Source organism: Hippoglossus hippoglossus, chromosome 17 (assembly GCF_009819705.1).
Source record: "Hippoglossus hippoglossus isolate fHipHip1 chromosome 17, fHipHip1.pri, whole genome shotgun sequence".
NCBI classification, from domain to species: Eukaryota; Metazoa; Chordata; class Actinopteri; order Pleuronectiformes; family Pleuronectidae; genus Hippoglossus; species Hippoglossus hippoglossus.
Genome location: NC_047167.1, coordinates 1849026 through 1869972, shown reverse-complemented (window position 1 = coordinate 1869972; position 20947 = coordinate 1849026). Strand labels below are relative to the sequence as shown.

At 39.2% G+C, this 20947-nt stretch overlaps 1 protein-coding gene across 1 annotated transcript; it reads left to right on the top strand.

The window, feature by feature from the left end:
• The first annotated feature begins 6353 nt into the window (after window positions 1-6353).
• On the top strand, window positions 6354-20060 carry c17h5orf22 (chromosome 17 C5orf22 homolog). Its single transcript, XM_034613105.1, has 10 exons — window positions 6354-6643; window positions 10373-10518; window positions 12931-13080; window positions 13219-13352; window positions 15028-15347; window positions 15810-15872; window positions 16968-17089; window positions 18545-18611; window positions 19245-19384; window positions 19507-20060. The coding sequence occupies exons 1-10, from the start codon at window positions 6575-6577 to the stop codon at window positions 19661-19663; spliced, it is 1368 nt and encodes a 455-aa protein (XP_034468996.1). The 5' UTR covers window positions 6354-6574; the 3' UTR covers window positions 19664-20060.
• Window positions 20061-20947: the final 887 nt, after the last annotated feature.

Below are 20947 nucleotides of genomic sequence, written 5' to 3'. Positions count from 1 at the left end.
TCACTGACTTTCTAAGTTGTTGTTCCTACTTGAGCTGTGGTTCTAATTTTAATTAGTTAGACACCACACAATCACTAAATGTGTAAAGGGCACAAAAACTAAAAATTTAAACAGAAGCTTTTTTGTTGCTTGTGAAGCTGGCTTAATTACTATAGTGTATTTGTGCCATGCGATGGACGACTTAAAAATCCCTTTCTTTGTAGATAGACGTAGTCAACCCTCACCACTGACACAAAACGTGAAACAAAAGCCATCTTGAGAACTAAAGGTGGATCGTGCCCAACCAGTAATTAAGGCCAGACTGTGAGTGTTCTACATATTGCACTCGCTGCTGTATAACTTTGAGAGGAAAACAAATCTTGACATCTTGCAAAACGAAAACATAATTACACACTTCACCTTCATTAATAAGGTCTTGTGCAATCAGTCACAGATCAAATTAATACTCCACACTAAGAGTGGGCAGCCCCAATCCATCTGACCTTATCTTGTTGAACTCATTACTTTATAATTGGATTGGTAAAAACTGCTGGCATCATCAGTAACAGTACAAATAGAAAACAGAAATATACCATCTGCCTTTAAATGTGCAGTGGAGGGGGCTTAAAGTTTACTCCAAGTGGATCGTAAAAAAAGAAAAGTGGCACCATGACAATAACATGTACAATTTGTTGTGGTGCACAAATCTGCATAAATCAGAAATAAAAATCTTAGGGGTAAGACTTACTCTGTGAGCAGTATATACCTCAATCAGGCCATTCACTTTTTTATACTGTAAAAAAATATCATTTCAATTATGAAATTATATTTGTCCCTAGCATATCAGTGTATTTTTCTATCTATATAAGCTTTAAATATTGTTTATATTAAAATAGGAGGCAGAGATGACTTGTAAAATGTGTTTTTGAACTATGCACGACGTCATTTTCAGACATTCTGTGACTTCTTCATGACATCACTTGTTATGTGATGCCATGTGACAGGGAATAGTTTTGTTGACCAGCTGCAAAACGGAATCATTTAGAGATACCCTCCCACCGATTTTGGAGAAAATCCATACTTGTGTTGCTAAGATATTATGTAAGAACAATACACACACAGACAGCACTAAGGGTAACTCAGGGTATAATGTTCAGACGCTATAGGTCAGTTCACGCTGTTGCTGTGTGTCTGTAGTGTTCAGTGTTTCAGTTTGCCCAAAACAAATTAGTGGCTGAACAATCATCTTTTTATTCTTTTATATAATTTGAGACATCCATACATTTATTTATTCATCAAACAACAATTTGCCCAATAGTTGTTTTGTATTGTTTTGTCACTGCAGCTATTTTGCATCTCTTTATCAGGGAATATAATGATACTGGACCTGGTTGCATATTTACGTTAAAACCACACCCAGTTTGTCTCTCCTCGTTTCTCATTGAGACGGGTTGAGACGGCATCTCCCGTGGAGGACAGTGTCAGAGAGAGTGAGGAGAGAAGAATGTTTTAGAATTCATTGCAATGAATTCATCACAATGGAGTATGCACTTTTGCAACGTCACTTTTTCAAGGTCTAAACCATGTGTATCTGTCAATCATCTCAATCACGTCAGCCCCGCCTGTCAAGTTTTAATCGTGAGGGACATTCGAGCAAAGAGGAGGATGATGCTACATTGACAAGTATGTGTGTGGATTCACCGTCTTCACCCAGAAAACACCCCTCCACCCCCACCCCCACTCACTCTGTTGGAGTTCACTGACCAGATGAAAAAGCTGTCACTGCCGCTGGGCCCCAATGTGCTCCCTGCCCTGTTCTCCTCTAATTCCCCCCCGACCACCCTCAATCTGCCTTCACTAGTTTTGACACAAACGTCACAGGCACCTCCATGGGGAATTGCCATGCTGGTCAGAATAGAAAAACAGAAAGTGTCAAAAAGCTGAGAACATCTACAGGCTAACAAATATTCCTGTGTCAAAAAGTCCCGGCACTTCCACACACCAGGGCCTGCCATAACTTTTCCCGCTTCTTCACTGACAGAATTCAGAAAGGCAGACAAGCAGTCAATGCCTCCATGTCAGATTTAGAATATGTGTTGCCTCTGTGTCCATTTTAAATCAATTGAAGCAGCATTACACAATTTGATCCCATTAACCAGAAAATCTTGGAGGACATTATAGAACATCTGAAATACTCCTTATGCGCCTTGAAAATCGTCCAACAGCCTTTTGCAAAAATGATTCTAATTCTGCAGGTGACATAGAAATCTAAATTACCATTCTGGGGACTACAGTCCCAGACAGGCTTTGAGCTGGTGTATTGAAAGATTGGATGTGCCAGAATTGTTTTTTAGTTACGCAAAGAGAAAACTGAAGTCATTTTTTGGAGACAATGAAAAAGACTGAATGTCAGCACTCAGCTTCGATTGGGTTACAAACCACAAACCAAGACAGAAATCTTGTGTTTTCATGGACTCAGACCTAAATTTTAACAGACACATTAAGTAATTTACACAATTAACCTTAAGAACATTTTGAGATTTTAGGGACCTATGTTTCAGCAAGAAAAACCGTTGCATGCTTTTGTCGTCAGTCACCTTCACAACTATAATGGTGTGTTTATAAGTCACCTGAATAAAATTGAACAGTTTATAAGTAAAAAACAAATCAGTGTGTCATGTCCCAGAATTCCTGGATCCGCTGCCTTAATCAAACCCACCCCGAAGCTTGGATTCTTCCTTGTCCGTTTCCCCACCCTTTCACCATGTTTCAATAAAGTCGGTTCAGGAGTTTTTGTGTAATCCTGCTAAAAGACAGACAAGCAGCAATGGAAATATAACCTCCTTGGCAGAGGTAACGAGCACAGGGAACGGTACTATAGTGAAATTACTGACTTGGGGATAATTCAGTGAAGCTGTAACATAAAATTAAGATGGTCTCATCACAACATCACACCCGATACAGTAAAATTCTAATCCATATCTTCAGTGTTTGACCACATTCAACCATACAGACGGATGCAAGTGTAATATTGTAATTAAAATCCCCAAAATTAATTTTTGGTGATTTTTTTGGGGGAGTGTTGCCTCCTTTTTTAATCAAAGGAGTAAATATGTAATGAAATAAATTGTTTCATATTTGAGATGGGCAGCACACATTGAACCTAGATCCTAGATTTTCTTATTTGAAAAACCACATATCCTGGTATGTCTCTCTAACCAGAGGTGACAGCACAAACATTGCACCGGCATACAAAGAGTGGAGCAGCCAAGGACTCCATTGAAATCAGTCCCTTTGAACTCCGATGCCTGATGTTATTTTGCGAGGGAAAAATGATTCAGGAATTTCCAAATCGCTGTCGCTCTATTCACTTCCAATCTAATGCAATCAGCAAAGCCAAGTATATCCCTGCTTTCATCCTTTTGATCAGAAGGAAAAACAATTTACACTTTTTCATTTCAGAGGCAGTGTGAAATGAAAGCAGAATGAAGGAGAGTCAGTGGAAAGGGCAAAAGACAGAGAGAGATTGGAAACAGTGGGGTGTTAGCGAATGGATGAAAAGCACTGAGCAAATTTCATTAAAGTGATCCATCATAAATGTGCTCAGTACACACACACACACACACACACACTCATATACACAGAATTACATGCCTCAAAGAGCTACTCCAAGAGCAACTAGAAGCTGATAACAGTCAGTTTTAGTTTAGTCGACAGATTAAACATGAGCTTCAAGCCCACAGAGGACATGTAAGTGTCACCATATAAATAACTGTTGGGACGCCCCCTGGTGAAGGAGCTCCCTTTGAATTACTTTTATAATTGTATAACCCCACCCTGAGGTGTAATAAAGTGCATTTTCCAATTTTATGATGATGATGATGACCACTTGGTAAATCTTTGGGAAAAGTTTTGTATTTGTCTTTTGTGATGTTTTTTTATCAAAGGGGAATTCATGGCAGCAGTTGGTCAGCCAATATTTCCCAATTTTATTGCTAATCTTTTTCTCACTTTCTGTTTAATTGTGAGAAGGATCCAAATCTTTGGGAAAACATTCTGCTCTTTGCTGATAGTCCATCCATGCACTACTTTAACAATTTCTATAATAAAAGATAATTAAGAGCTGGGTGAAGACAGACACACAAATGCTGACTAATGCAAATACAGCAGGGGAATGAATTTGCAAGGTGGTGGTAGTTTCTACTGAATAAATAATATACATATAGAGTAATAGAGTAAAATCTGTATTTTGTGGATTCTTTAATGAAAATGTGGCATTATTTCTAAAAAAGATTATTGCTGTTGAAGGTTTTCAATGCACAGCAAAAAATACATTTAGCACCACTGAATTAAGGTGGAGACAGAAAACACGAAATCTGGGCATATAGAGCTCTTATCAATAGAACCGCTTGACATTGAAGACAGATAGAGAAAAAGAAAATAAATCTTATTTGGAAAACGAAAATACCCCATCATAGAAAGCATTGTTTCTACCCTGAGAAGAGGTCTTTTTCTTACAGTCCTCCTTTCTATTTGCTCCCATTACTGTCTTTCTTTCATCAATAGCAAATTTCCTGCTGTTTTTGTTCATTCTCTTTTGTCTTCCCAATCTCTCTTCCAGCCCTACACCAAGCATGCTGCTGTACTTTTAATCTTTCTTTTTTCTCTTTCGTTCCTCCTCGCTCCACTCTTCCCCTCTTCTGTCTGTGTTGCTACCTCCACTCATCGTCCTGCTGTCATCTCCTATGGGCTGTGGTCCAAACCGAAAGGATAGGATGGGAGAGATCAAAGCCTCCCGTTGCTCTCAGAGGCCACCAAGATCAAAGGGTGGATATATGAGCAGAGTCTCTCACACACATAGATATACACATAGTGAATAAATCCCATCTCACATCTATACAGGCACACTGGTCCAACTGATAGAGTTGGTCTGAGAAAAATCTTTTCAGGAGCTGATTTTCCATTTGTGTGTTGGAAGATTTATTGATTACACAATCTAATAGGAAACTTTTTCTTTTTCTTTTTTCTAGATTTTCAAAAATGTTCACCTAAATTGGATATATTATCATTAAAATCTCCTCTGTGTTTTTATTATGCACTGTCACCTTTAGGATGATACATATGATAATTAATAATTATGTTATTGCAGATAATGTAAAAGTAGTCATGTTTTAAGCAGACTGAAGCTGTAGCCATACTGCACAATCTTTGGCATCACCGTTCTGCAGGCATGACTTGCAGTAAGATGCTGGGCATTGTCCTGCACCAGGAGACCAACGTAAGGTCTTATAATAGCTCTGAGGATTTCATCCCAATAGCTAACAGCAGCCAGGGTACCGCTAGCTATGACATGGAGGTCTTTGCGACCCTCCAAGGACATACCTCCAGACCATCACTGACCCACTGACAAACCGGTCATGCTGGATGATGATACAGGCAGCATAATGTTCACCACGGTGTCTCCAGACACTTTCACGCCTGTCACATGTGCTCAGTGTGAACCTGCTCTCATCTGTGAAGAGAACCGGGCGCCAGTGGCCGACCTGCCAATTCTGGTGTTCTCTGGCGAAAGCCAATTGAGCTGCACGGTGCTGTGAGCACAGGTCTCACTAGAGGACGGCAGGCCCTCATGCCACCCTCATGGAGTCTGTCTCTGACAGTTTGGTCAGAAACATGCACACCAGTAAACTGCTGGAGGTCATTTTGTAGAGCTCTGGCAGTGCTCCTCCTGTTCACACAAAAGCAGAGAAGAATCAGTCAGGAAGGAAAAGGAGAGAGCAATCGTCTGTAGCCATCACTTGTAAAACCATTCCCTTTTCGGGGGTTGTCTTACTTTTGCCTCTTAATTGCACCTGTTGTCACTTTCATTTGCACGAAAGCAGGTGAAATAGATTCACAATCCCTTGTGCTTTCTAAATGGACAGATTGATATCCCTGAAGTTCTAATAATAATAATAATAATTTATATATAATATAAAATACATTAAGTAATAATAATTATATATATAATTATTATTGCTTAATGTATTACAATATTACTTAAATCACAGAGCCACTGGTGTATTTTCATACAGAAATTATTCAAGATACATAAGTAATACTCGTAGACAACATGACTAGAAAAAAACTTTAAATTATATTGCTTCATAATGCTACATGTATTTTCAGTGTATTTTACAGAGTGATTAATGTACATTTACCGTCTCTAAATCTGTAAATTCAACAGTTTCTCTTCTATAATGCATCAAGCTGATAGATTGAATTAACCTTGCGTTAACAATGTATTTGTCATCTTCATCATATTAAAGCTTTAACCCGCACGGAATGTTTGTTTTCATCCCGCTCCTTGTTTCTGCCCGGACATAAAAACAATCGGTGTCATTTCCGGGGTATGTGTTAGCTCGCTCGTGCAGGTCGCACCGTGTCAGCAGCTGGTTTTACGACCTGTCACTGTGTGTATGTGTGTGCCACCGTGTGTGTGTCACTGTGTATGTGTGTGTGTGTGTGTGCTGTAGGAGGACATAACACAACCTTTATTACCTGAAGTCACGTTTATCGGTAACATCAGTGTGAGCGGAAGTTCCCCTCTGTCAAAATGAGCCGTGCACCGCTGAAGAGGGTCTACAAGGATCTGCCGGTGTGGATCGTGGAGGACCACAACGACGTAAGGCTGCGCTGTTGTGTGTCCGCTGAACATGTGCAGCTGGTTGTGTGTCTGTGTGTGTTTGCATACCCAGATTGCTACAACGTCAGCTGAATAAACCCATTAAAAGCAGTCTGTATAGGAAAGTGGATTCCTCTGACCACAAACTACCCAGAGAAACATTCCCACACTGCATGATGTTTACTATGATGGTGACTATTGTTAGTGATATTATCAAGTTGCTACACATCACCTTCAGTAATCACAATATTCTTTGTTCTGAATAGCACCCTTCATACAAGAACTGTATCTCAAAGTGCTTTGCAAGAAATAAAAAACACACACTTAGTGTTTCACATAGACATAGACTGAATGAACATAAAACATAGATAAAATACTAGAGCAACGGTAACATAAGATGCTAAATAAAATAATATATATATAAATTAATGAAGTCAACCAGAAACAATGGAAAACTAGAATGGCACTCAGTAGAGCACATACCTCCACAAAGCCCATGCAGCAGTCCCCTTAAATTCAATCAAGCTGCACCAGATTGTTCACGCTCAGAGATATCACTTCTCTAAATACAAACATAACGTGTGCATGTAATGTACAAAATGAAAGTAAAAGAATTTCATAAGTGCACAGGTCTGAGGGTATCAGACAAGTCAGAGTGAGTTAAAGGCTGAAGTGAGGAGAGAAGTATTTAGCTTTCTGTTGATTATGTGTAGTGAGCTGACTTCTCTGGTTTCTATTGGCACTGGGACCAATACCTTTGGTGAGAAACTGACAAAGGCTGCATTCCAGATATGGAAACCTCCAATAAACCAGCCACAGATGATGAGTTAGAAATGTAGTTTGCTCTCAGACCCTGAAATCAATTGTAAATGCTACAGGAAACCAGCACAGAGCAGCTAAAAGCCTTATGTGCACATTTTCATGTTACGTTGTTAATATCATTTAAAATAAGTTGTGCATTATCTTTTGCCTTTGACCAGAATGCTCTCAGGTGTTTGGGGTGAGATGATGTCGTGCCGGTCCCTGACACATCCATCCACGGCTCCTCCTTCATTTCAGCTGTCCCTCAAACTTTAGGTTACATTACACCACCTTGTTGTCTCTGGAGGTCTGGTTTGGTTCCCCCTTCCTCCCCTAAGTGAACTTAGTTCTCGATATTCTTAATGATTCAAATAAGAAAAGAGATGCAGTAATTATCTGTTGTCCATTCATCAATTAGTTGATTTAAAAAAATTTGCAACTATTGAAGGAATTGTTTAATTCAGGTCTTTCATTCACAGCGAATAATTCACAATGAATAAACAATTAATCAATTATTATCTTAATAATGAAAATAATTGTTAGTTCTGGCCCTGGTGAGAAAGATCCAGACTTCTAATCAGATACGTTTGAAATAATCACAGTGGTCCTGAGAGTGTTGTGGAAGATAAAAAGAATCTGTAACCAACTCATTCGGTGCCAAAAGTCTGCAGCAGTTTGGGCTGGGGGCCAGATTTCTCCTCCAGATCAGAGGTAAATCATCCTGAGCCTCCAGTAATCTCTCTGCAGACTTATTTTATCAACCTCGGCAACTAAGTGCCAATATTTGCTCTGGCAAAGTGCAGCTTATATATTGTATTGTTTTCTTTTCTGTGTCTTTGTAGTGCCGGTAACATGGTCATTACTGCTGCACTAACAGTATGGTATGCTGTTTTAACATTTCATCTGTAGCAGTAACAGAAATTGTAAATATTAAATATTAACAATTGCTATTTGACATTTAAGAATCCCTAATGTAATTTTGACTGGCAGCACTAACAATCCTAATTAAATATATCTACAATTCACTTCTCTTGAAACTTGATAATGACAAGTCAACTTTTACCCGTAACTTCAATTCAGACTCATTTATGGATAATTCTAAGCAGAAGGGCACTCCATCAAGGCCCAACAGTTTTTATTTGGATGTCCACCAAATTGCATACATTAAATATCAGTCCTCTAATCGTGCCTGGTTTTTTCATCAAGACCCATGAATTATTCACTGAGAGATCAACAAAAATGTTTAAAAAACCCACCTGATCTCACAATGCTTGAGAAATTGAAGAAGAAAATCCTGGATCCGCTCCCTGATTCAGATCCGCACCAAAATGTAATAAATCCTCTCCTGACCCATTGCACATCCTTCCACCAAGTTTCAGGTTAATCTGTCCACGTCAAGTAGTTTTTGCATAATCCTACTAACAGACAAACAGACGAACAAACAACCACAGACAAAAACAACCTCCTTGGCGAGGGAAATAATTAATTACAACTCAATTCTCAATTATTCATAATATTGATTCTTGATATCAATAGTTCATGACAATTCTTAAGAGTGGCCGTGTTCATTTTAGATGTTCACAATTACTCTTACATTACAGATATCATCAATGAAATTATATATCTTTAAAATTCAGCTCTGATTAGTCCAAATTGAATTATTAATCAATTAGCACACATAATTATTCTGTTTAAAACTGCAACTGAAAATGGAATTTCAGACATCCAATTAAATTTCACATATCTAGAACTGCATTTCAAAGATATGTGAGGGGCACTAGTAATAAGTGAAAGTTACATATTTATTAGTATCTTATATTTATTATCTTTAAGATATCTACAGTTCCTTTTGTCACTCATTCTAATTGACTTTTGCATATCAAAAATGACATTTCTGCTCAACGAATATGCAAACAAGTGACATAGACACAGGGCTTAAAACACGTCGTAAATGACCTTGTTTCAAGTCTAAATTGAATGTCGGGGCTTACGGACACTTGGATGACACCACAGGAGCAGTATGGAGACATCTTGTGTTTTTTCTGTTGTTGTTTTACGTCTGATGATAAGTCCCTAATATCTTTAGTTGTATTGGATTCAGCTGGTACTCTGTTTACCCCTGAAACTCCAGAAGGGTTTTGTTGACTCAAACACTTCACCCACGCCTCCATCGGCATAGTGGTGAGTAGATAATGAGTGAATTATCATTTTTGGGTGAACTATTCCTTTAATATCTGTTAAACCTGTCCACTGTGTACCCCGCCTCTCAGCCAGCGTCAGTTGGGACTGGCTCCAGCTCCCTCTCAAAGGATTCATGTTTTTATCCCATGGTTTGATGGAAAATTATATTGTGACATGTGGAAAACTATATGCAATTAGGGCACCTATCCAAAATGGTCTGTTGATATGTCAGAAATTGAAGTTGTTCCTGAAATGGAAATTACATTTAAGCTAGTTACAATCTCCTCACTAGTGAAAAGGGAAGTTGTCATTTAATTTATTTCAATAAATAAGTGAAATATATCTATATTTGTGTATATGTGCCCTTCACAACCCTTAAAGGATAAGGATGGGTGGATAATATTGTGACTAATCAGTACAGGACATGTGAAGATATATATTGTAATGTGTCAGAATTGTTTTAAGAGATATCTTAATCACATTCCATTTGTGTTAAGTAATTAGTTAGGGCTAGTAAGTCCTACATATTCAATATTAAACAGCTCAACAAAAAGTCACCAAAAAGCATAACTTTTGGTTTTGTAAGTATTAAAGTTCTAAATTACCTCATAGTTTGAATGATGTCTCATTAAAATGTCGCCATGAAAAGTTTCGAAGAATAATTTTAATTTGTCAACATATATATAATCAATGTATAATAATATAATCAAATTATTTGAATTGCTTATTTCACTGTGTCTTGGATAGGTGGTGTGTCACATCTACCGTGCCATTGCATCGAGGCACCTCCCAGACAAGAACCTAAAGATGGTTCATTTGGACTCTCATCCAGATCTACTTATCCCTGTCAACATGCCTGCTGACACTGTCTTTGATAAGGAGAGTCTGCTCAGGTATGATCAGTTTGGAACATACTGCATGTTACAATCCAGCTCAGTTCATTCTCTCTCACTGCCGTGAGCTGTCAAAGAGGGCTAGGTGGTTTGGACAGAGCACTCACACTGTCGGCTTGAATTGGGAATAAGAGCATGTTATTTATAGGTCTTCATATACTCAGCTGACTGTGGTTGTTTCCTCTTTGATCATACCTTCCTGCTTTATGTGAAATCCATATCCACAGAAAAAGTGTCAGAATGTCCATGTGCGTGGCCGTGTTTCCACAAACCAAAGAGCCACTGCTGTTCTCCCTGATCACAGGAACCCGAAGCATTACAATAGATCATCATTCTCTCAAATTACTAATTACTTTCTATGAAGGAAGTGTCTCTCTGAATATGTTTTATCAAAGGTTTACTGGTTGTAGTTGAGATCACAGAAGGCAGAGCTCAAAGATGAGTGTGGTCCGATGCCAGCTTTGTGCTCATTCACATATTGACTGAATGTTTATGGGCGTCATGGCTGTGATTGAACAATAACATATTGTGTAGATGCCTACACAATATTAATTTCTACATTATTACACAAGTACTCTGTAATCACCCATAAACTATATATAAAGATGGACGACACAAAAGCTCCTAAAAGTGAGGCCAATTACTCTCACTTGCCCCCTGGTGGCAGATGGGACATGGACCCAACTAAAAAGTCAATGTACACGTCAAATATAATTTTCCCAAAGATGATTTTTGTCTTGTTAGGTAGTTCCTATCACACTGATTTATGCCTAAGGGTTCACGTTTCTGATTAGTTTTAATTTGTTATTTGATGCAATTAAAAACTGGGTGAAACGTCATTGACAGCTGAGGCTGACTCTTGATTGGTCACGTGTGAGTATAGGTCAATGAAGCTAAAACATCCTGGATACAAGTGCTGCTATCATGAAGTTGACGTAATTTGAAGCCAATCACAATAGTGATCATGAAGAGGCTCTCTATTGGCCTATACTCACACTTGACCAATCATGAGGCTCACTCAATCATGAGGTTGACTCATGATTGGTAAACATCGTATCCAGGATGTTTTTGCTTCATTGTACAGTGGGTGGATGTTGTCCATCTTTTTATACAGTCTATAGTCGCACAACATCTATCTTCAGACTGCCTTTCATGAGATCTCCACCACACACCACCACAGTTGTGATGCTATCACAGTGACAATATCTGTCCACAGACAGACAGACAGGAAGATGATTCTCAAAAGAACTCCTCACTGGTAGTTTCCACTACAGTAGGTGTCTCCACGACTACATTTTGCCTTGATGACACATACACACGCACATGTATACACACACACATACATTTGTAGCCCCTTATCCTAACCTTAACCATTAAAAGGAAAATGCCTGACCCTAACCTAAACCAAGTCTAAACACTCAAACAGTCCTCTGAAAACGTGAGGCCCGGTCAAATTGTCCTCACTCTGTAGTGTCTATGCCTAAAATGGTCCTCACAAAGGTACCTATTCATCTGGATATCTTCTTTGCCATAATATAATCATATTTAAAAAACGACTTAGATACAGTATAAAGTTACCTTGTGTCCCGTGCCCCTCTTAACACACTGTCCCTAATACTAACCCTAAATTCAAGTCTTAACCCTTTGAAAGTGGGTCAGAAAGGGAGGACAGTCCTCACTTTCCCAAAATGCCCTCGCTCCGTAGGTTCTCGGTTCAAAATGGTCCTCACAAAGATATCTGTACAAGTGCACACACGTACACATACAGCTGCTATTGATTTAAATTACTAGGTGAGAATTATAGCTGGTAATAATGTTGCCATAGAGCCAATTCAAGTGTGTTTAGGGGGAACACATTTTGCCACTGATTGTAGAAAAGATTAAGAAAAAAACCTTAATTTCCTCCATGAGCTGTGTGTCACAGCCCCAGCTACGGCCACAGCTGTAGCGTTAGCTGTGGATGTGCCGAAAAACAGGCCGCATCAATGGGCCACATCACAAAAAACTACCTCCCTGTGGTTTTTAGAACCCCAACCTGTTTGTTCCTTTCACCTCACACAGTGTCTTCACCTCACGCCTGTCCCCCCAGCTGTGGAGCTACGGCTCACAGTGTGAAAATCCCTAATCCACAATAATGGGACACTGTGAACATTTTTCATGTCACATTTTGGTTTTCCAAGCACCATAAACAAAGTTTCATTCACCTCTATTGTACTTGGTTGAGGGTAGAGAGAGAGATACCTTAAAATCTGCAGTATCACAGTTGGACTGCTGTCCTTTATGGCTGTTTGCCTCTCACCTAGTATGTTCTGAGATACTACTTGCTCCAGTGTCTTGCAGCAGTGCACAGGTGTGTGTTGGACCATGCCAATTGGCATTTGGGGTAATATTTCCTTTTTTTCCCCCCTCCAGTGAGTTGAGTATAGAAAACTGGATAATGCCCATGGTGTATGCCGGCCATGTGTCCTGGGTAGCATGGCTGCATCCATACTGGGCCCAGCAGATCCGAGAGGGAGAGCACAGGATGTCTGTGGGCAGAGACTCATCCACCACCACCATCAGGTAGGGTTACACTACAACACAAACATCCTGGATTTCTTCATAAAGCTGTCATGATTTAACTTTTAGCATAATCTTTATTAACCTTCTCCCCACCTCTGTTTCCCTCTTGTCTGTCTTGGTCCTCTCCTGTCTCTGCAGAGTTACCAGTACGGACGACTACTTCCTCAGTGATGGTCTTTATGTTTGTGAGGAGCAGCTGGAAAACGCTAAACCTCTCAGACTGAACGTGGTCAAAGTCAATCCTGTCAAAGCAGGTCATTCATTACTCACAGGTACGTACCTGGAGTATATTGTGGGCAGATGTACAAGAGACGAGGAGGTGATGGGTTCATTTAATACATTTGATGATTGGACAGTGTTGAATCTCCCACCATTACACTCAAAGGTCCCTTTGTAAATGGACTTTTTTTAAATCTTATTAAGGGATCACATCAGATTTTTTTTTAAGCTGAACTTTCAGATTTTTCTAAACCATACATGTCAGTGTCACAGGGACCAGAGCTGTGGTGTCCCCTCTTAATGATTATGAACAGGAAGGAGATGCATGTACTCAATAGATTTGGTCCTGTGAAAGACTCCTTATGGTCAGTGCAGGCTGATAAGTGCTAAATATTGTTTTTGCTGAAAGTAAACGTACGCAGCACAATTTCAAGTGCACCCAACTGACAGTTACACAGAGAGGGCAGGTGTTATGCTGAGGTCTGCCCGCCTGCTGAAGACAGTATAAACTTTATGGATTTTTTTGACCACAGAGAGAGAACAACATCAGGGCAAAGAGCGCTGCACACAGGTTTGCAGTGAATCAACGGCACAAACACAAAGTTAGAAATCTTTGATGTTATCAGGAGAGATGTAAAAAAATACATCAGATCATCATGAATCTGGAGGGGGGGAACAAAGCAGTATAGGTAATTAATGGGAAATGCTGTATTTCTCTCTGAATGCCTTTTGCCAAATGAAAAAAAATAGTAACAAGATTCATGAATGGGTCAAAGAGCTGGCCAATGTGCTTCACCTCAAGAAGTTTGATTTACACAAGGAAAATATATTTCCAAAAATTTCATGAGCAATCTGTGAAAACTCCATGCAACTGAAATAGTGTCAGCTACAGAACTGTTCTATGCTGTTAAAGACATATTCTCACTGTGCATGGTCTTCAGTGTTGAACCATCCAACGCATTCTAAAACAGTGGTAGCTGTTGTTCCCTTTCTTCTTACAGTAAATAACATGTGCCTTTAAGGCACCCACTCTGATGACTCAGACAATGTGTTACTTTGATTATTTTAAACTCTTTTGTGAATCCAAAAAGAAAAGCAAAATATTCATAAAATAATCTATGGTAGTACTTATACTGCATGCATTATATTGTTCAGGTTATTGAGATGTTATGTCCATCCCCTGATGTTACCTACACACACATATATATATTATTTTTTTTTATTATTTTTTTAATTATTTTTTATTATTACTTTATTGATTTTTGATCTATTCACTTTTGATTATTCAATTCAATTTTATTCGTATAGCGCCAAATCATGATATGCATTATCTCAAAGCACTTAACATAGAGGGTCAAGACCTTAAAAATGAAAGAGAGACCCAACAGTTCCCACAATGAGCAGCACTTTGGCGACTCTAGAGAGAAAAAACTCCCTCATTAACTGGGAAAATCCTCTAGCTGAACCAGTCTCAATGTGGTCGGCCATCTGCCTCGACAGAAATGGGGAAAAGAGGGGAGAAAAGAGAGAGAGATAGGGGGGAGGGGGAGAGAGAGGAAAATGGTTACTCTCCTTTTATTTTTATTCTTCCTTATGTTCATCTTTTCTCTTTCTCCCGTGTCCTATCATTCCTTTATCATATCTTTAATTCATCCAGCTCACTAAGGAGGAAGGATAGATGCTGATCTTACACGGCCTTATGCTGCCTCTTCTCACCTTTCATTTCAGACAAGAAAACCCAGGAGGACACAGAGGGGTTGTTCCAAAAGAGACGCAGGACAGAGGGTAGTAAGGCAGGCGAAGCCAGCTCCTCTGAGACCCAGTCAACTGCCACAGTCCTGCCAGCAGAGGGCAGCAACATCATTGCAGAAAAGTCCAGCGGTGGGACACGCTTGGGAGATGATCCTGATGATGATGAAGATGAAGGATCAACCAGTTATGTTGTTAAGAGAATATCTCCATGTCTGAGTGAGACAGAGCCATACATCCTGGACATTGATTTGGATTTCTTCTCCTGTAAGAATCCCTTCAAGGAAATGTATACAGAGGTACGTTGGTTGACTCCACTCTCCAATCCACTACACAGCTCTGCAACATACTTTTTATGTAGTCATGTGTTCAATTGCAGAGAGTTGTTACTGCCACTTTATTTTGAACCCTTTTTTAATGAGGTTTGATGAAAGTAACTTTTTAACAGCGTTACAAGGACACCATTTAAAGGAAGTTTCAGTTAGATAAGACTTAATAATGATCTCACACAGGGATGGATCCTGATACTGTATCACCTTTATGGATGTAAGGGATAGTTCACCCAAAAATGAAAATTCACTCATCTACTCACCACTGTGCTGATGTAGGGGTGGGTGAAGTGTTTGAGTCCACAAAACACTTTTGGAGTAATAACAAAAGTGTTATTACTCTCCCAAGGGGCGCGAGGCGAGATCAGCGAGAACTTTATTCTTAATTTGACTTTGTCTGTTTGTCTGACTCTGTCTTGTCCCTGTGTCCAGGAAGAGTACGCCATCATGAAGGAGCTCTATCGCTTCACAGGACCCAGCCCTGATGCTGATAAGGTCAGACACGTTTCTATTTATGAATATGGTTTTAAACAGTCAGTCTGCTTCCAACGGCCACACTCTTACAGGTGAACACACATTGTAGGACAATAAACACAGGTTGAACATGTTTGAACATTTTAGGAAAATACTAGTGTACCTGTGCAACACAAGTGAGTGAGGAGGGACTAAGAATTTAATTTCAGTGCAAGAACATGTATAAAAATCTAGAAATAAAAAATCTCTGTATATGTAACTTTGACTACTTGTGGTTGTACAAGTAGTACTACATAATGTGGGTATATATGTTCATACAGAGTATAAACTGTTGGTATTTTCCTCTTCACTATTTCTTTATTAGTGTTATTATTTTTTCTATGAACTTTAATTCATAAGTATATTCATTTGGAAATGTTCCTCTCAGGTTCTGCTCCATGTCGACTTGATGGCATCACATCCTCATCAGATCTGTCAGCTGCACGCTCTTGCTGCCAGTCTCTTGTTCTACCACATCACAAAGGTGTTCTGTTTGATGGACAATGACACAACAGAGAGTTCACTGACCTCCCAGTAGAGCCGTTGTGTTGTGGTAGAACAGGAGACCAGCAGCAGGAATGTGCAGCAGACAGATCTGCAGAGATGATGTGATCCCATCATGTTGACAGAGCAGAACCTCAGAGGAACATTTGCATAACCCATAATATGAAGAACTGAAGCTGTTTTAGAGCAAAGATCTGTCAGTATGTTTGTGCGAGGCAAGACACAGCAAATGTGTGTGTAATAGTATAATAATTAAAAAACGTATATAACATTTGTACGTCCATATTTTAAATATACAACATAATCCTATCAAGCAGACACTCAGACATTAATTCCCTATTTCACCCACTGAAAGTTTGTATTATCTAATAGTCTACACTCACTTTTAGTTACTTCAGGAGCACAAGCTTTGTTTTACTCCTTGGAGCTGCAGTGATTTGTCCTATTTCAGGAACCATCCCATAATGACTGAACAGAAGAATTTGTTTAGTGTTTGTTTTGTGTTGATAATTAACATGAGTTGTATGTGTACAGATATATTGTGTGTGTGTGTGTGTGTGTGTGTGTGTCTAGGAGGAGCTCGATGACTGTGTGTACCGTCGTATACATCAGTTAGAGGATCTGGAAGCAGCATTTGCTGATTTTCTACAGGACGATGGAGAAGAGACAGTTAAATTTTGGGCCGGTAACCTCGGGTAAAGCTTCCCTGGATTCACTTCACTGTTATACCACGCTGCATTATTATATACTTTTTAATCACAATTAAACACATGTGAAATGGTTTCAAATGTACATAGAATGTACCCTAAATTTGAAGCTAATGTAATTCTTAATAGGTACCCACATCAAATCAGTTTGACCATCATCTGGGGAGTACTCAGCTTGCGAATACAGTTGTTGCCAATATATGGCTTTAAGAGCTGTGTGTGGGAATGTGGCTAATGTATAAAAAAACCTCACCGCTTGAATCACTGCCATTACATGTCAGACAGTAAAGCTGATGGAATTCAGCAGTTGGAACCTGCCTTCATGCCTTTCTCCCAGGATATAAAACACAGAGCTCTTATGCAGGAGAAGCACAGATGGAACAAAGACCAAAGACCACCCATTGCAGACAAAAAGCCAAATGTTAGTGGGTGTTGGTTGCTTTTTTGACCAGTGGCAAAGGGACTATAAATTCTTTCACAACAGTAACTGTAAGCTAGAAGCTCAGAGCAGGAAACCTGGAAAAAATCAAACACATCATTAAATTAAACAAGCACACAGGAAAAGAAATAAGTAAACTAAAACAGAGATATGAAAATTAAAAGACTACAACACATTGTACAGTTTTAATTTAAGTAAGGACATTGTTTGTTTTACACTGTATATAATGCTTGTCCGAGCTCTTACTCTGAAATATAAGCTCTGTGTAGTGACCTCAAACTTAAGGGTATGAAAAAAGGGCTGACAATGGCATTCACATTACTTTCTGCTCACACTCCCATACTGCACTGTGGCGCGTTTTAGAGAAAATAAAACCAAATGACATGATTAGTATTGTAAATGTCTGTTCACTTAGACAGTAAATGTCAAAGATTTCAGACCTCTGGAACTGTAATTGAGTGGAACACCGTTCAGTTCTTAATATTACTAATGACTCCTGTGCTTTGTATCAAAATGTCTGCTGTGAAGAGGGCCTATAGTAATCATGTTACGTTTTCGGGTGGAAGTCGTCCAGCTCCGACAGCTGCAACAAAAGGAACCAGTGGAAATATGATCTGTAAACACCCACAACCTGTCAAACTAAGTGAGAACGTGTGTGGCGGGATCACAGTGCAGTGGGAGGATTGTACAGTGACTATTCTCTTTGTCTAACAGACACTCAGGTTACTTGTTCATAATAATAGTTTTCATAAAAAGTAATAATAATAATCATACTAATTTGACATTATAACTCAGTGAGTCATAACTCACTCATTGAGAGCTCAAAGTAGTGCACTTGTTATGGTGGGAATTTATTCAGAGCATTATATAGATCATGAAATCATTATAAGAATTCAGTCACTCTGATAAAATGACAGAAGATAATTGTTGTGCACTACTCAGTAGATGGGGATTGATTCTGGACGAGGTCAGAGTGTGTGATCTGACTTTCTTTGTGTTTTCAGAATGGCTTCATTAGCCGAACTGGTTTTCAGTTTGAAGTCAAGAAACCCGAAGCCCGACTACGAGATGGTAAGAATAAGGTTAATGCACTGTTCTGTGATCTGCTCTGTGAATGTGCAAATGCTGCAACAGCCACAATGATGTATCAAAGTCATATCTGTAGTATTGTTAAACGATTATGCTCTGTTATTATACTGTGTAAAGGTACAAACAAACCCAAACAATTACTTATTTTATCCAATGCCATGAGTGTGCTTTCTTTTCAACCATTGAAGTCTTTCTCCTGGATCTGATCTTACTGACTAATCCATTAAGAATATTTTATTATTTATTTAACTTTTGACATCAGAAGCAGTTTTACTCATATATTTCTGCACTTAATAATAATAATAAATGAAGAATTGAAGGCAAACGAATCAATTAAAAACAGCTTGAAGATTACACCATATATCATTGTATTTTTTATTATTATTATTTGTGGTTTGGAGGGAAATATCTTGACAGCTATTGGATGGATTGCAATGAAATTTGCCTAATGATTTTGTTGATCCTCGGGCTCACTTAACTATCAGCCCGTTATTTATGAGCAGATACATGCAGCATAATAATCCTTCCATGTTTGTTCCTCACCCTGACTCTCGCTCTTGTCCTCCCGTCTGATCTGATGTCCGTCTCCTGTCCGCCCCACCTGTTCTCTCTCAGGTCCATCAGGCGGGGTTAACCTGTGACACTGTTGAGCTGCCTCACCACATCAGCACTGAGGAAGAGATCGACAGACTCATCACAGCTGTACAGCTGTTTCTGACGCCTCTGCCCAGACCTACACTGGTCACTGTGTCCAGGTAAACGACACAATACACAAGCGGGAGTTGGATTTTTTTTTAATCAAGCCGATCTTGGAAAGAGTTGTAGTTCAGGAAGCGAAGTTAAATGTGCTTGTTTATGTGTGTGTCTGTGTTTTCAGGTCCAGTCTAGATGAATACTGCCCAGTAGAACAGGTGGATTCAGTCCAGAGCAGAATGCTGGCTGTACTGGAGGCACTGTATGGTCCATTGGACTTACACAAAGACTATAAACACAGCAGCACAGAAACTCAGGACTGCCAGCCACAGGCCTCTTAACAAACACACACATACACGTGTCACTCTCAGATGTTGTGTATCTTTGTTTGATAAAGACAATCACAGGAAAAATGACACATGTGCTGCTGCACTGAGTCGTAAGTGTTGTGATGTGTTTTGTCCAATAGGTGTCACTTTGAGGCACTTTGTCATGAATATTACATGACATGTAGTATTATTTGAAGTGGCCAGAGAAGTTGATCATCCTGGATTTAGTTTTTGCAGAACTTGTAGTTTCTGTGCACAGAAAAAAACCAAATGACTGTGAAAATACATGTTAAAAGATAACTGGTCATATTCTGTTTTTTCCTTATAGTAAACAATGTGCAGACCAAAAGCTGCCCTGATCGTTCCTACTAACAAGTACTGTGTGTGTATCAAAGCCTATTTCATGTTATTCCTCTGTGCCTAGAGCTTCCTTGTTGTGTAAAACATCAGTGAGCGACAATGTTGCACTGGGTAGCATGCTCTTTCATCACTGTGAACACAAATACTGTAGCGTATTTTGACACACACTGTCCTGCTGTTGGAAACACTAGCAGCAACATGTATTCATCTGCCACTGAGACTAGTGTCCAACAGATGCTGCATTTCCTCCTGTCTGAGTCAAGTTTGCTAAAAGCTGCAAAGCCAGCTGTTACAGGAAATTACTGAGCCTTTTTACAAACAGTGGAGAAATCAGAAAATATTGTTGTCTTTTCATGAGATTTGTGATCATAACAAAAACAGGTTTCCAGCCTCATTCAGTCATATTTGTCATACCTCTCGGTCTATAACAGTAACGTCTGTGCAGTTTTGTTCTGTTAAACTGTATTAAACCCGTTTGAATATGGACCACGGTGATCATCCTTGTTTTCTTTCACTGATGCCGTAGTGATACTCCCCCTGTTCTGCTTCTTTGTTGTGCAAATGTCAAAACAACGATGAGATTCTCCAAAGCAGCTGCGTAAACCAGATTTGTATTCTTCGCTGGGAGAAGTGATGGGTTCGAAAACTGGCGTGTTCCTTTCTGAATCCTCCTTTAACCTTCTCTAAACTAACCCCAGATGTGTGAAGTATTTAAGGCAGAGTTTTATGTGAAGAAATTCCTCAGCTGGCTTTAATATCTGAGGCCACAACTTCAGCTGCAACACAATAAAACACCCCAGCTCTGCTCCATGAGGCTGAGGATTTACCATTCCCACAAGAAATACAATTAATGAAAGGAGACTTTATTTTTCCAATTTTATTTTTTTCAAACACATTTTAGTTGTCCCACTTTCTCAAACATGATTGATATTGATC

What these genes read in the sequence shown, in the direction of transcription:
- c17h5orf22 (XM_034613105.1), top strand. Translation starts at nt 6,575, where the DNA reads ATGAGCCGTGCACCGCTGAAGAGGGTCTACAAGGATCTGCCGGTGTGG. An exon ending in TCAAGGAAATGTATACAGAG is followed by an intron (nt 15,348 to 15,809) that starts GTACGTTGGTTG and finishes CCCTGTGTCCAG; the next exon opens with GAAGAGTACGCCATCATGAA. An exon ending in CGAAGCCCGACTACGAGATG is followed by an intron (nt 18,612 to 19,244) that starts GTAAGAATAAGG and finishes GTTCTCTCTCAG; the next exon opens with GTCCATCAGGCGGGGTTAAC.